General features: G+C 45.5%; 1 protein-coding gene across 4 annotated transcripts in view; it reads right to left on the reverse strand.

Annotated features, from left to right (window-relative positions):
- Window positions 1-14354, reverse strand: part of tmtc1 (transmembrane O-mannosyltransferase targeting cadherins 1) — a 114845-nt gene extending 100491 nt beyond the window's left edge. The window contains exon 1 of one of the 4 annotated variants that reach the window (XM_028043538.1): window positions 13912-14351. In XM_028043538.1, coding sequence (XP_027899339.1) covers window positions 13912-14207 — 296 coding nt within the window. In that variant the 5' untranslated portion in view covers window positions 14208-14351. Of the gene's footprint in view, window positions 1-13911 lie in introns of all 4 variants that reach the window. The other 3 variants (XM_028043541.1, XM_028043539.1, XM_028043540.1) reach the window with 3 other exon arrangements.
- Window positions 14355-14721: the final 367 nt, after the last annotated feature.

The following is a 14721-nucleotide window of genomic DNA, read 5'->3' on the forward strand; positions in this document are numbered from 1 at the left end:
ACCGTTCCAGAAGAACTTAACCATCTCTGCCTGGACCTTCATAAGTAGGCCGGATGGTGGGTCCAACACTGCCAGTTTATGCCACAGCTGGGAAGCAACAAGATTATTCAATACAAGCACTCTGCCTCGATACGACATCTGCGAGTGCAACCACTTCCACTTTGACAGTTTGTTTTGTATTTTTTGTTCAGTGTTTTCCCAGTTCTTTTTTACAATTTCTTTACTACCTAAAAATACACCAAGGTACTTAAAACCATCTCTTTTCCATATCAGACCTTGAGGGAGAACCGGGAGCCCCGTGGACCACTCGCCGATAGCCAGGGCTTCGCTCTTGCCCCAGTTCACCCTCGCAGCAGATAAAACAGAGAACTGGTCCGTAATCTTGGTTAAAACACTGATATCCTGTTGGTCTCTAATAAAAACAACAACATCATCAGCATAAGCAGATAAAACCTTATTGTTTATAAAACACTCTTAAGCCTCCCTGGCAAGGTCTATTCAGGGGTCCTGGAGAGGAGGGTCCGTCGGATAGTCGAACCTCGGATTCAGGAAGAGCAGTGTGGTTTTCGTCCTGGTCGTGGAACACTGGACCAGCTCTACACCCTCAGCAGGGTCCTGGAGGGTGCATGGGAGTTCGCCCAACCAGTCTACATGTGTTTTGTGGACTTGGAGAAGGCGTTCGACCGTGTCCCTCGGGGAGCCCTGTGGGGGGTTCTCCGGGAGTATGGGGTACCGGGCCCTTTGATACGGGCTGTCAGGTCCCTGTATGACCGGTGTCAGAGTCTGGTCCGCATTGCCGGCAGTAAGTCGGGCTCGTTTCCGGTGAGAGTTGGACTCCGCCAGGGCTGCCCTTTGTCACCGATTCTGTTCATCACTTTCATGGACAGAATTTCTAGGCGCAGCCAAGGTGTTGAGGGGATCCGATTTGGTGGCCTTAGGATCTCATCTCTGCTTTTCGCAGACGATGTGGTCCTTTTGGCTTCATCAGATCGTGATCTGCAGCTCTCGCTGGATCGGTTCGCAGCCGAGTGTGAAGCGGCCGGGATGGGGATCAGTGCCTCCAAATCCGAGGCCATGGTCTTGAGGCGGAAAAGGGTAGAGTGCCTTCTCCGGGTCAGGGGGGGTGTCCTGCCCCAAGTGGAGGAGTTTAAGTATCTCGGGATCTTGTTCACGAATGGGGGAAGAAGGGAGCGGGAGATCGACAGGCGGATTGGCGCAGCGTCTGCTGTCAAGCGGGCGCTGTACCGGTCCGTCGTGGTGAAGAGAGAGCTGAGCCAAAAAGCGAAGCTCTCGATTTACCGGTCGATCTACGTTCCCACCCTCATCTATGGTCATGAGCTTTGGGTCATGACCAAAAGAACGAGATCGCGGATACAAGCGGCCGAAATGGGTTTTCTCCGTAGGGTGGCTGGGCTCTCCCTTAGAGATAGGGTGAGAAGCTCAGTCATCCGGGAGGGACTCAGAGTAGAGCCGCTGCTCCTTCACATCGAGAGGAGCCAGTTGAGGTGGCTTGGGCATCTGGTCAGGATGCCTCCTGGACGCCTCCCTGGTGAGGTGTTCCGGGCACGTCCCACCGGGAGGAGGCCCCGGGGAAGACCCAGGACACGCTGGAGGGACTATGTCTCTCGGCTGGCCTGGGAACGCCTCGGGATTCCCCCGGAGGAGCTAGAAGAAGTGGCTGGGGAGAGGGAAGTCTGGGCCTCCCTTCTGAAGCTGCTACCCCCGCGACCCGACCTCGGATAAGCGGAAGAAGATGGATGCATGGATGGATGTTTATAAAACCAGGTAAAACCAAACCATGAACATTTGAGCGAATTTTCCGGAGGAGGGGTTCCAGGGAGAGTGCATAGAGCATCCCCGACAGCGCACAGCCCTGTCGGACGCCTCTACGCACCCTAAAAGGAGCACACAGGCTACCGTTGACCTTCAACACATCCTCAATGCCACTGTACAGCACCTGGATCATGGCGATCAGACCCTCGCCGAACCCAAACCTCCCCATGGTTTTCCAGAGGAAGCCGTGTTCAACGCGGTCAAACGCCTTTTCTTGATCCAATGAAATCAAGCCAGTCTGTAAACCCAATGAACCAGAGACCTCCAAAACATCCCGAATTAGGTAAATGTTATCTACCATGGACCTGCTGGGGACGCAATAAGTCTGATCCCGGTGGATGACCTGCTCCATAGCTTTCCCTAACCTGGTGGCCAGGGCCTTGGAGAGGATTTTATAGTCGGTGCAGAGGAGGGACACGGGGCGCCAGTTCTTTATTTCCTGCAAGTTGCCCTTCTTGGGCAGCAGGGTGATTACCGCCCTGCGACACGACAGGGGGAGTGAGCCGGTTTGCAGACTTTCGGTGTACACCTCGAGCAAGTCTTGGGCCAGAAGGTCCCAGTAGGCCTTATAGAACTCTACAGTGAGCCCGTCAACGCCCGGGGACCTCTGACCCTGCATACTAAGGAGAGCGGCGTGGAGCTCCTGGAGCCTCAGAGGGCGTTCCAGGTCAGCGTTAGTCTCCTCAGAGACCTGAGGCAGTTCACTACAAAACTCCTCATACAATTCCTCATCTTCCTCGTACTCACTACGATATAGGGAACTGTAGAACTCCACCGCCCTCCTCCTGATCTGTCCCGGCTCACTCAGTTGCTGCCCCGCGTCCGACATCAACGAATGTATCTGCTTCCTCTGCCCGTGTTTCCTCTCCAAGCCGAAGAAAAAGCTGGAGGGAGCATCCATCTCTGCGATGTTCTGCACCCGAGATCTGACCAATGCGCCTTGGACTTTATTCTCCAACAGGTTGGCTAAGACTAGCCTTTTAGACTTAAGAGCTTCAATATACTCTTGATTTCCAGTGGAGTCACTAAGGCGTTCTAAGTCCACAATATTCATCTCCAGATCTCTAATAGATCCGGTGATGTCTCGAGTGGCATTAACAGTGTGTTGTTGACTCAGCAGCTTAATTTGGACCTTCCCATAATCCCACCATTGTCTCAGACAGGTAAAATCAGACTTTTTCTGTCTAAAACCAATCCAAAAATGACATAAAACTTCCTTAAAACTACAGTCATGAGTTAAAATCGAATTAAAATGCCAGTACGCGCTTCTAGGTAAGATGTTTCTAATAAACACAGCACCTAGGAGCAACGAATGATCTGTGAAGGCCACCGGCACAATCTGACATGTTCTAAACACATTAAAATGATGTTTAAAACAATAAATACGATCAAGTCTAGCTAAAGCGATACGGTTATCTTTAATGTGGGACCATGTGTACTGCCTGGAGCCTGCGTGCATCCTTCTCCATACATCCACCAGGCCGTGAGATGAGACCAGCTGCCTCAAAACGTGTTGGGCTGCCGGATGCGGCTCTGCATGGTTTCGATCTAAAACATCATTTTCAGTGCAATTAAAATCCCCACCTATAAAAACATAATCCTCTGACCCACAATCTCCCAACCTTTCCCCAATTTTCTCAAAAAAACGCCTTTTCTCTGTATTGACAATGGGAGCATAAACGTTAATAAAAACCAGGCTAAAATGATCAAAGCAAGCTCTAACTAAAAGACACCTCCCCTGAACAACGTGTTCAATGTCCATGGAATTCGGGGTGAAAGCTTTGGAGAAGAGGAAGCCTACTCCTGCACTCTGTGAGGTGCCGTGGCTCAACACCACCTCTCCTCTCCACTCTCTACCCCAGTCCGTTTCAGTATTACAATCACTATGTGTTTCTTGCAAATAAATGATGTCAATCTTTTTCTGGTTCATCATTTGATAAATTAATGCCCGTTTTCCCGCCTCCCTCGCCCCATTAAGATTTAAAGATGCCACTTTAAAAGAATCCCTACTGGGTAGGGGGTTAAAAAAAAACACACAACAAACTAAGGAAAAAAATGAAATCCTGTCATACATCATAATGCTCAGAATTGTTTTCTGACCTTAGACATTTTTTTTTTCAGTCTAAACACTTCTGTGTCCGCAAAACCGGACAACTCTCTGTTCCTTATGTGATATCGGGCAGAAAAATAAAACATTCTCAGATTTGGAAAATAACTCTCGAGTTTAACACCTTTCAAGCCTTTCGTTTGGCGTAAAAAGACGCGAAAAGCCTCAACAGGGTATCTCGGTTCTTTGGTACTTGACTGAGTAACCGATACATCGCTGGTGTCTGAAAACCAGCTTTCAGCATCACTGCTATCTGACCCGTCTTTTTTGTCTGCAGGTAGCTTGCAGGCCTGTTTGCTAGCTTGTGCAGCAGCCACCACGTTCTTTCTTTTGCTCCTTCTTTTTATTGGGGCAGAAGCTTCCACCTCTCTCTCATCATCTGTCAGTCCTTTCTCTTTCTCCACTACATCTCCCTCCACCCTCTCTACACTACTCTTTCCTTCATCCTGTTCATCTACCTGCATTTCTCTCTGTTCACCCTGAGCTCCACCCGCTAACTGTTCCTTCTCACCCCTCACCCTTTCCTGCTCTCTCTGCTCACTATCTTTCTGTACTCTTTCAACTTTCTCACCATTCTCACCGTCACCACTCAACACACTGCTCTCATTAATGTTCTCACACACACTCATTTCTACCGTTCTATCATTCCCAACAATGCTGTCAACATCCTCTCTTACCACCACCGCAGGTACTTCCGCGTCAGCAGTGGGCTCCCCCTCTGCTAACGCGGGTCCACCCGCGTCAGTAGCGGAATCCTCCGCCGTCATAGCCTCACCCAGTGGCTCTCTTTCCCGCTCAGCAGCAGCAGGCTGCTGCTGCTCTGCTGAAGCCGGCTGAGCCGGCTCGGCTCTGCCTGGACACATTTTTATAATGTGGCCTTCCCGACCGCACCCAAAGCACTTCATATGTGACGAAGTAGCAAACAACATATAATCAAATCCATCAAACTTAACATGGAACCTTAAATCTAGCTCCTCATCCCTCCTATTCAATAACATAAACAGCTGTCGTCTGTGCGACACAACATGTTTAAGCAGAGGTGACTTACAACCAGATAAAACCTTTCGAATCGGCGACACCACTTTTCCGTGTCGTGACAGTTCTTTAATTAAAAACTCGTCACTAATGAACGGAGGAACGTTTGAAAGTGTAATTTTAGTCGCCGGTAAAGTTAAAGGTGAAACGTGCAAAAACAAGCCATTAACAGAAACGCCCACCTCCACCAAGTGCTGAGCCTGTTCCACCTTTTCAACAAACAAAACAACCGCCCCGTTCATCCTAGCCGCCGATTTAATTGCCCCATACCCAATGTCTTTACCCACCGCCAAACAAACTTCCTCCACGCTGCACGGAGAACCGGCACCCACCTTGACGCCGTTCTTCCGTGTCAGCGTGGAGGACAAAACATTCCCAGCACCAACCACCATGGCGTCCGAAGACGCTGGCCTGACGGCCACCCCCAAACCCACAAAACCCCTTAAAGCGCGACTAAACTAAAACACAAAGTAACAATTAAACAAGTAATATGAACACCCAGTGAAAAAACAGTAAGACAAAACAAAGATAGAAAAGTAAACACTTGCTCTCTCTCTCACTCTTCTTCCGCTCTCCACTCACCCTCCTCTCACACGAAGAAGAAGAAGAATTACTTTATAGTGATGGGATTTTCGGCTCCTTTTCGAGATGCAGCTCTGGTGGCTCTTCTTACTGTGGAGAGCCGGCTCTTTCGGCTCCCAAACCGCTCCCCATATATATTTTTGACATTATTAATTAATTAATAGCTTAAACCTAATTTTATAATATTTTGTTTCATTATTGACATTGTTAAGCACTTATGATGAGTAAAAATGCCGCATAACAATGCTTTATAAATAAACCTTTTATTATAACCAATTAAATTATCACAAAATAGCACCACTTCCACAAAAATAACTTAAAATAAATTAAACAGTTAAATATAAATACAAACACCCACCACAATACGAAAAAGTATCAAAGCAACTTCATAACGGTGGGTCCAGCAGTGGACCCACCGAGGGAAAAAAACTCTCCGCTCTAGCACTGGCAGAAGAGCAAAACGCGTAAGGAGAAGGGGGAGGAGAGACAGCGAGGCACCGCAGGACAACAAAAACGATGTGGGGAAAAACTATTGGCTCTGGCACTTGCAGAGCACAAGCACAACGACAGGGAGGCGGAGAGACAGCGATATACTGTAGAAAAAAAACCCAGCTCCCAAATAGGATCCTAAAACGGCTCCCATTGTGGAGCCGGTTCCAATCGTTCACTTCAAAGAGATCCGGCTCTTAGAGCCGGATCGTTAGCGACCGACACATCACTATTACTTTATTCATCCCAGCAGGGAAATTATTTCGCAGTTACAGCAAGAATTTTTTATACACAGATTAACACACACACAGACGGGAGCTGCGTCTGCAGGCAGCCAGCTGAGAGGACATGTGGCAAAGGTCGTCGGGACAGGGAGTCGAACCCGCGACGTCCGCGGGTCTAAGGCCTCCAAATGTGGGGCGTGCTAACCCCCTGCGCCACCACAGCATATAGTTCACACTATATGATTATGGAAGACCCAGGACACGCTGGAGGGACTATGTCTCTCGGCTGGCCTGGGAACGCCTCGGGATTCCCCCGGAAGAGCTAGAAGAAGTGGCCGGGGAGAGGGAAGTCTGGGCCTCCCTTCTGAAGCTGCTACCCCCGCGACCCGACCTCGGATAAGCGGAAGAAGATGGATGGATGGATATATGATTTTTTGCTCCTAAATTTCCCCTTACGACAATCTTAGAACGTTGGTCTTTCTAAGAGTGTGTGGTGTGTTACGGTAGGTAACACACCACAGGGGTTTTTCCGACTGGGAGCTTTAACACAGCCTGTTGAATGTGACAGGTAACCAATCAATAACTTTTCAGCTGTTCTTCGTTAACGTGACGTAAATAGGTTATAATGATTTTCATTCAGTCAGGACTTTACGCTGACACTAGCCACATGCATTGCAGGTAGATTGTAGTAAAGCATTGATTAATGCCCGGTTTTAAAATTAGTTAACTGAACTTGTAGCCATTATTTTGTGCCCATTGTTGGACACCACACGGCAGGAACGAACCGATCGAACAGTTATACCTAGGATTTCTGTCAGCTAATGTTTGGTCTCAGGTTTTGAAAATGGGCCGACAGCTCTAAGATCCTGTCGTGTGGGCTGGGCATTACACTAAGGAAATGAGGAAGGGGGGAGGGGTCAGTGGAGAGCGCCGGAGTTGAGCCTTTTTTCATTCGGTGTCAACAGAAAAAGGCCGGAAGAGCCGATAATTAAAATGACGTCGATAGTTTTAATTTATCCGATTAATTGATTTACTGTTTATCGCGACAGGCCTACCAGAGGGTATCCTACTCCGTTGCACATTCCTTAGGAACAGAGTGCACTGTTTGTAAATACTCCATAGTTTATCCTGCAACTTTTTCTTTATTGTACCATGTTACCTTTAATTTGTGTTTTATGTTTTATCTATGCGTGAACCTAAATGCTTCAGTTGTCTGTCATTTTGCTGTTGTTGCAATGGAGTTTCTCCTGTTGTCAGATAATAAAACATATGTCTACTATATGATATTCTAAATGCATCCATTTTCTAACCCCTTATCCCAGTGGGGTTAGGAGGGATGCTGGTGATTATCTCCAGTGGTCAACAGGTCACCCTGGACAGTTCACCAGTCCATCGCAGGGCAACACAGAGACAAATGGGACAAACAATCCTGCACATATACACTCACACCTATGGAGAATTTAGAGAGACCAATTAACCTGACAGTCATGTTTTTGAACTGTGGGAGGAAGCTGGATATACAATATTCTATTCTTCTAAAATGGATATTTTTAGAAGAATAATTGGTTAAGAATAGATAAAATAGATATCAGTTCTCTAATTAAATGTTATGAACTCTTTGCTATACAGGACATGAAAATTAACAATAAACCTGAAGAAAACAAGAGTGGTATTTATCCATGGCTGAATGTCTGCATAGGTCTAAAACTTACAAGTACTTACATTTTGTCTTTAATTTACATGACTATTCAAGTTATTTATAATTGTGTACGTTTCAATGGTAAAAAAAAATGAGAAAAAGTGTTGGTATACATATATTTTGTCTGTTTTAAATAATTCCTTCTGTTTATGTAACTTCCACATTCGTATGCTTGTGTTTTTAATCTACATTTATGTGCTATAACATCTGATTACTTCTCCCAGTGAACAGAAGAAGGGGAACCCAAAATACAAGTCAAGTTGGTTAATTTGTACTTTGTACAACATCATTCTATCCACTCACTGTTTAGCTTCTTCCTGGAGAATCTTCAATGTAAGAAAGTGAGAAAATATGTCCAGTACTTATAACCATTACTGGATTCGTTTTTGCAGTTTTTCTTTGAAAATTATGAGTTTAAGCTCCCAATCAATACAACTGGTGACCAAAATGTGAAAACATGGAAGGTTTGATCAAAACTAGGAAAACTCTGATTAGAAGGAACACAGCTTTATTCATTTTCAGTGTAACTTCAACACCATATGAATCACAACTAAACATATAGAGAAGTTAAAAATAACAGATGATTAATCCACTTCACATCTGTACGAACCTCAGCCACCTTTTCCTAAATTAGAAAGTGACCACTTTCAAATAAATGCCAACAAAACCTTAAAAAGAAAAAAAAAATCTTGGTCATCTTATAATTTTACTCAATGTCTATGCTCCTAATACTGATTTACTTAATTTTATATTCGAAAAAGGTTTATTGTTTAATCAATATTGTAATGGCCTGGGAGTCTTGGCAGGTGATTTCAATTGCATAATTGATCCTGAATTGGATAAATCCTCAGCAGTGTATGCATCCAACCGCAAAGCCCGCGTTGTTCTTAAAGGACTATGTTCAGATACAATTACTGGTCGATGTGTGGCGTCTGCTGAATCCTGAAGTAAAAGACTACTCTTTTTTTATCCACATACTCATAACTCCAAGTAGTAGGTAACCAAGATGGCAGCGCCCTGTATGGCTGCGGCTGCATGGGCTCTCGACAACTTGCGAGAAATTTGAGCAAAATACGCTGCCTAAAACGCTACAAACTTTGCATTCACTCAGTAAGTTAGCATATGACCATCAGCGTCTGCTGGAATTACAATCATCAAGTGATTTTGGACTCATAAATACGACTACTCTGGAGTGTTTACGTGACCTCGGAGTGCTACGGAGGCAAGACCCAGCGGCCCACGGCGCAGCGGACTCGCCTAGCAGTACTAGTCGGAGGAGGAGAAAGCGAAGGCGGTGCGACCGGCAGCGGAAGCGCAGCTGTCGAAGTGGACTAACAGCTAAGCTAAACGCTAACCCCCACAGATCGCCGCTTCCGTCCATCTTCCTCTCCAACGTCCGCTCTCTGGACAACAAAATAGACCATTTGCAACTGGAACTGTCTTCAAAGAGAGAGTTGAGGAACTGCTGCGCTCTCATTCTGACAGAGACATGGCTCAACTCAACGCTAACAACGTTGTCCATACCGGACAACGTTGTTAGCCTGGAGGGGCTCGCTACATTCCGCACAGACAGGAGCAGCGCTCTCAGCGGTAAAACCCGAGGAGGGGGGGCTGTGTATTTACATCAACAACAACTGGTGTAAAAATGCCATGACTGTCGCCAGTTACTGCTCCCCGGACATCGAGCTTCTGACTGTTAACTGCAGACCATTCTACCTGCCCAGGGAGTTAACTGTTGTTAGCATCACTGCTGTGTATGTGTCCCCCAGTGCTAACACTAAAGAGGCTATGAGTGTTCTCTACCGGACCATCAGTGAGTTGCAATCCTCACACACAGAGGGCGTTTTCATCATTGCTGGGGATTTTAACCAGGCCAACATGAAGAATGTTCTCCCTCACTTCAACCAGTATGTGGATTTTCCAACCAGGGGAGTGAATACTCTAGACTTGGCCTACACCAACATCAAAGAAGCATTCAGAGCAGCCCCCCGCCCCCACCGTGGCTCTTCAGACCACCTATCTGTCATGCTAATTCCTGCATACAAGCCCCTGCTGATCAGATCAAAACCTACAGTGAAGCAGGTGAGAAAGTGGACTGAGGGGGCCATGGAGGCACTTCAGGACTGTTTTGAGTGCTCTGACTGGGAGATGTTCAAGGCAGCAGCCACTTACAATGACCAGATCAACAACGATGAGTACGCCATGACTGTGTCAGCCTACATCAACAAGTGCACAGAGGACGTCAGCATCACTAAGAACATTATCACCCGGGCCAACCAACAACCCTGGATGACTAAGGAGGTACGGGAAATGCTAAAAGCACGGAACTCAGCCTTCAAGTCTGGCGACAAGGAGGCACCGAGGACAGCGAGAGCCAACTTGAACCGTGCTATCAGGTTAGCAAAGCAAACCCACAGTCAGAAAATACAGGAGTTCTTCCACGACACCAGCAACACCAGGAGTATGTGGCAAGGCATAAAGGCGATCACAGATTACAATCCATCCTTCCCCCCAGTCGGCGAAGTTGATGCTGACTTTCTAAATGGACTCAATAACTTTTTTGGGAGGTTCGAGGCACTGAACAGTACTCCGGCAAAGAAAACTGTTCCCCACCAGGAAGAGGAGGCACTCTGCCTGGACACAGCCGATGTGTTGAAGACTCTGAAAAGAGTCAACCCACAGAAGGCCCCAGGCCCCGACAACATACCTGGGCGGGTGTTCAGGGAATGCGCAGGTCAGCTGGCTGGTGTCCTAACAGACATTTTTAACACCTCACTGGACCAAGCCACAGTGCCAGCCTGTCTCAAAACTGCCTCCATCATTCTGGTGCCAAAGAAACCTCAAGTCACCTCTTTCAACGATTACCGGCCTGTGGCACTGACTCCCATCATGATGAAGTGCTTTGAAAGGCTGGTAAAAGAACACATCGTCTCCAGACTCCCCTCCACATTCGACCCGTTCCAGTTTACCTACCGCCGAAACCGCTCCACTGAGGACACCATCTCCTCCGCCCTACACCTGAGCCTGGCTCACCTGGAGGAGAAGAACACTCATGTGCGGATGTTGTTCCTGGACTTCAGCTCAGCGTTCAACACAATCGTCCCACAGCATCTGGCAGGAAAACTGGGACACCTGGGCTTCAGCACCCCCCTGCGCAACTGGCTGCTAGACTTCCTCACTGACAGACCTCAGTCAGTCCGGATCGGACAACACACCTCCGATGTCATCACCTCAGCACAGGCTCCCCTCAGGGCTGCGTCCTGAGCCCTATGCTGTTCACTCTGATGACACACGACTGCGTCCCCAGGTTCGCCACCAACCACATCGTGAAGTTCGCGGACGACACAACGGTGGTGGGCCTCATCAGAGACGACAACGACCTGGACTACAGAGAGGAGGTGGAGCAGCTGGTGGACTGGTGCAGAGACAACAGCCTGATCCTGAACGTTGACAAGACGAAGGAGATGATTGTCGACTTCAGGAAGAACCGGCCCAGCCACGCTCCACTGCTCATCAACAGCTATATATTATCTTTTCACTATGACAGGTGAGGCAGAGCCTCTCTCTATATATATACATATATATACGCGTGCGATCAGGGGAGGCAGGTGAGGCTCTGCCTCCGCCGTCAAAATGAAAAGATAATATATATATAATAAAAGTTTATATTGCTATTGTTCACCCTGTGGTTTGTACTATAAAGTACCTATTTTTCATTTAGCTTAACCAATTCTGATTATTTTTTTCTTCAAAATCACCGAGCTGCTGCATTCTGGATCACTTGAAGACGCTGCATCAGGGACTTATCCATATATAATTTATCAATTTATAATAATAAATTATTACAATGATAATAATAATTTATTATTATTGTAATAATAAATTACAATAATTCAATTGCAATGCAATAAAGGAATGGACAATTCCTTCAAAATCCTTATAACAAAAATAAGATTTCACCTTTGCTAAAATCCGCAGGAGGTAAAAACTTGATTTAACAATGGAACTAATTGGTTTGGCAAATTTTAAACAGCTATCAAAGATAACACCAAGATTTCTGGCAGAGGTCTGACAAAATGGAGGTAAAGAACCAAGTATTGAGTCTGGATTTTAAGTACAAATGTTTTGACCAAATAATATGATTTGAGTTTTGCTATGATGGAGGTGAAGAAAATGTATGTCCAACCCTGATCTAATTTCAGCTAAGCATTTTATTAATACAGTCATTTTTACCATTTAGCAGTTTTAGGGGCATATAAATCTGGCCGTCTTCCGCAAAGCTAATAATCTGGCCAAACAAAAATCAGAAATTCTGAAAAATGACATTCAGCATTGTCTAAGCGCAATTGCAAATCTGAAAATGAAGATTTCAGTGAACCAATAACAAAAGTATTATTTACTTTTGGTAAATAATACCAAAAGTAAATAATACTTACTTTATTAAGTAAGTATTAATAAAGTAATACTTTATTAATATTACTTTTAATAAGTAATATTACTTATTAAATATTAAGTAATAATATTTACTTAATATTACTTAATAATATTAAGTAATATATTATTATTTTACATATTACAGCAGACTCATATTACAGTCTGCTGTAATATGAGAATTACAGCAGACTGTTTATGACTAACAAGTAGTTTATTAAATAAAGCTTTGCCAGCTCAGTGACCTTCATTGACAACCACAATATCTTTTGGGGGTGTCATCTCTTAAAACAAGACAGATCCGCTCTTAATCAAGTTGGGAAATGGTTTTCACTGCTAATCTCTTCAACACTGTTAATGCCGGGCCTCAAACCCAGGACAATATAAACAACGAGATCACTGTTCCAGCAAAGATTGTAGAAGAACAAGCACATAGCCAGCAATCGCAAACAGTTTCCAAACAAACTTAAATGAACTTCAAGGCTTCAAGCTGGAAACAAAGTTATTGTGGGTGTAACCTCGATAATTGTGATCGGGTACTAGCTCAATTCAAACACTTCTGTGTTGTGTGAATAAGGGCCAGAAGACAGAATTAGATGAAACATTGATAATCTGTACAGAACAGAATATGGACTGATCAGGAATCAGGTTCATCACAGCGGGTACAGCACCTTACGAGGAATAGCATTTCATGTTAGCATCAAACTAACATAACATCTTACCGAGCGTTAAACTCAGTGCACCTACTTCGGGCCCATCTCTCATGAACTGGCAACGAGATGTCTGTGTTCACTATATTTAACACTGCCAACCACCAGGAGGGGGTGCTGTTTCAACCATTACACATGAACCCAAACTTGGAAGTAATGAAAAGTGGAATTCTATACATTAACTATGTTACATTGGCTCCACATCCCTCACTCCTTCAATATCCTGGGAAATGAGACTGTTGCAAATCGATGGACAGCAGTCTCCCTCGATACCATCTGGAAACGGAGCTGAGGGGGGAGATTTCAACATCAGGTTTACATGGACATATCGGCTGATCACCGAGCCCCAAACGTTAAGGAAATCGGCTGGCCAATAAATACATCCTATATTGCATATAGGATACGATGTAAACACAACAGTCAGAGATGCAATATGTTTAGCATCTGTGTGAATAATCTAATCATCTGACTGTTGATTGCAGCCTGTCCACATTAGCAGCAGAAATAGAAGACCCCCAAAACCAAATTTCCCTAAGGACCCCATGCAGGCTTGGGCCGGCCCTGCCTCAGAGTTTGGGGTGTTCGCTTGGAAGAATGTGGAGTTTGTCCCTTAAGTTTCACGGTGTTCCTACTGAGTTTTTAGAAACCAATTTATGTCGCATTTACGGTCCCCGCTGAGAAATGGTTCCCAATTGTTTATTAAAACACTGATATGGAATGTGGTATAGTAGTAACATGACGAAATTCAGCCACAACGTAAGTGACAACAACCCAAAGCGAGGGGTTGGAGTGAGAACTTACTTGAAGGTAAGGATGCATAAAGGTCGGTAGGACTTGTGGCTAGTGTTGTCCGCCATCCTTTTCCCCCAGAAATCGTTCCTGAAGATGTTCCGCAAACTGGAGCCCGGTCGGACATCCGGATTGTTTACGATAGCCCACACATCATCGTGCACTAACTCCCCGTAGAGAGAGTTGCTGTAGCACAGCGAGCACAGAACGAGCAGCGCGACGTAGCAAGCTGCAGCCCACGCCACTTCCAACTGGAGAAGCAGCCGCCCCTGCTGGTGGCCTTTCTTCTCTCGCCCCGAAACAGTCATGTCGGGCCTGGTTTCCACCGCGGCACCGCTTGACTGAGGTGAAAGTCAAACACGCCAGAAAATACGACCATACCGTCGGGCAGGCAGCGGCTGAGTTTGCCGAGGTCAGACAGTGTGGATGTGTTGTGGTGCCTTCAGGTTCAGTCCGAAAATGTAGGCAATTTGGAACATTAGCGCCGGCATGTGCTGTATACTCCTACTAGAAAATGTAAAACTTACTCCTTTCAATTTTTCCTGAATTAAATTTGGCTGATTGGCTGTTCTCATTTTAATTATGTGAAGTAATTATTAATGATTTTAATTCCATGTATTTGTTCAATAACCCACTGATTCCAATATCGGCGTTTGTTTATTAGTATTACATGCTTTCATTCCCCATTCAGAGAAATGTTGTAAAAATGCATATGAAAACAAAACTTTGTTTTAAGTTAATGCTAATAAACTTAAGCAGAATGACGTTGATTTTGCTGTATAGCTATAAGGCCACTTGCCTTACGTGGATGAATTGGGATGA

Source organism: Xiphophorus couchianus, chromosome 17 (genome assembly GCF_001444195.1).
Source record: "Xiphophorus couchianus chromosome 17, X_couchianus-1.0, whole genome shotgun sequence".
In the NCBI taxonomy this organism is placed as follows: domain Eukaryota; kingdom Metazoa; phylum Chordata; class Actinopteri; order Cyprinodontiformes; family Poeciliidae; genus Xiphophorus; species Xiphophorus couchianus.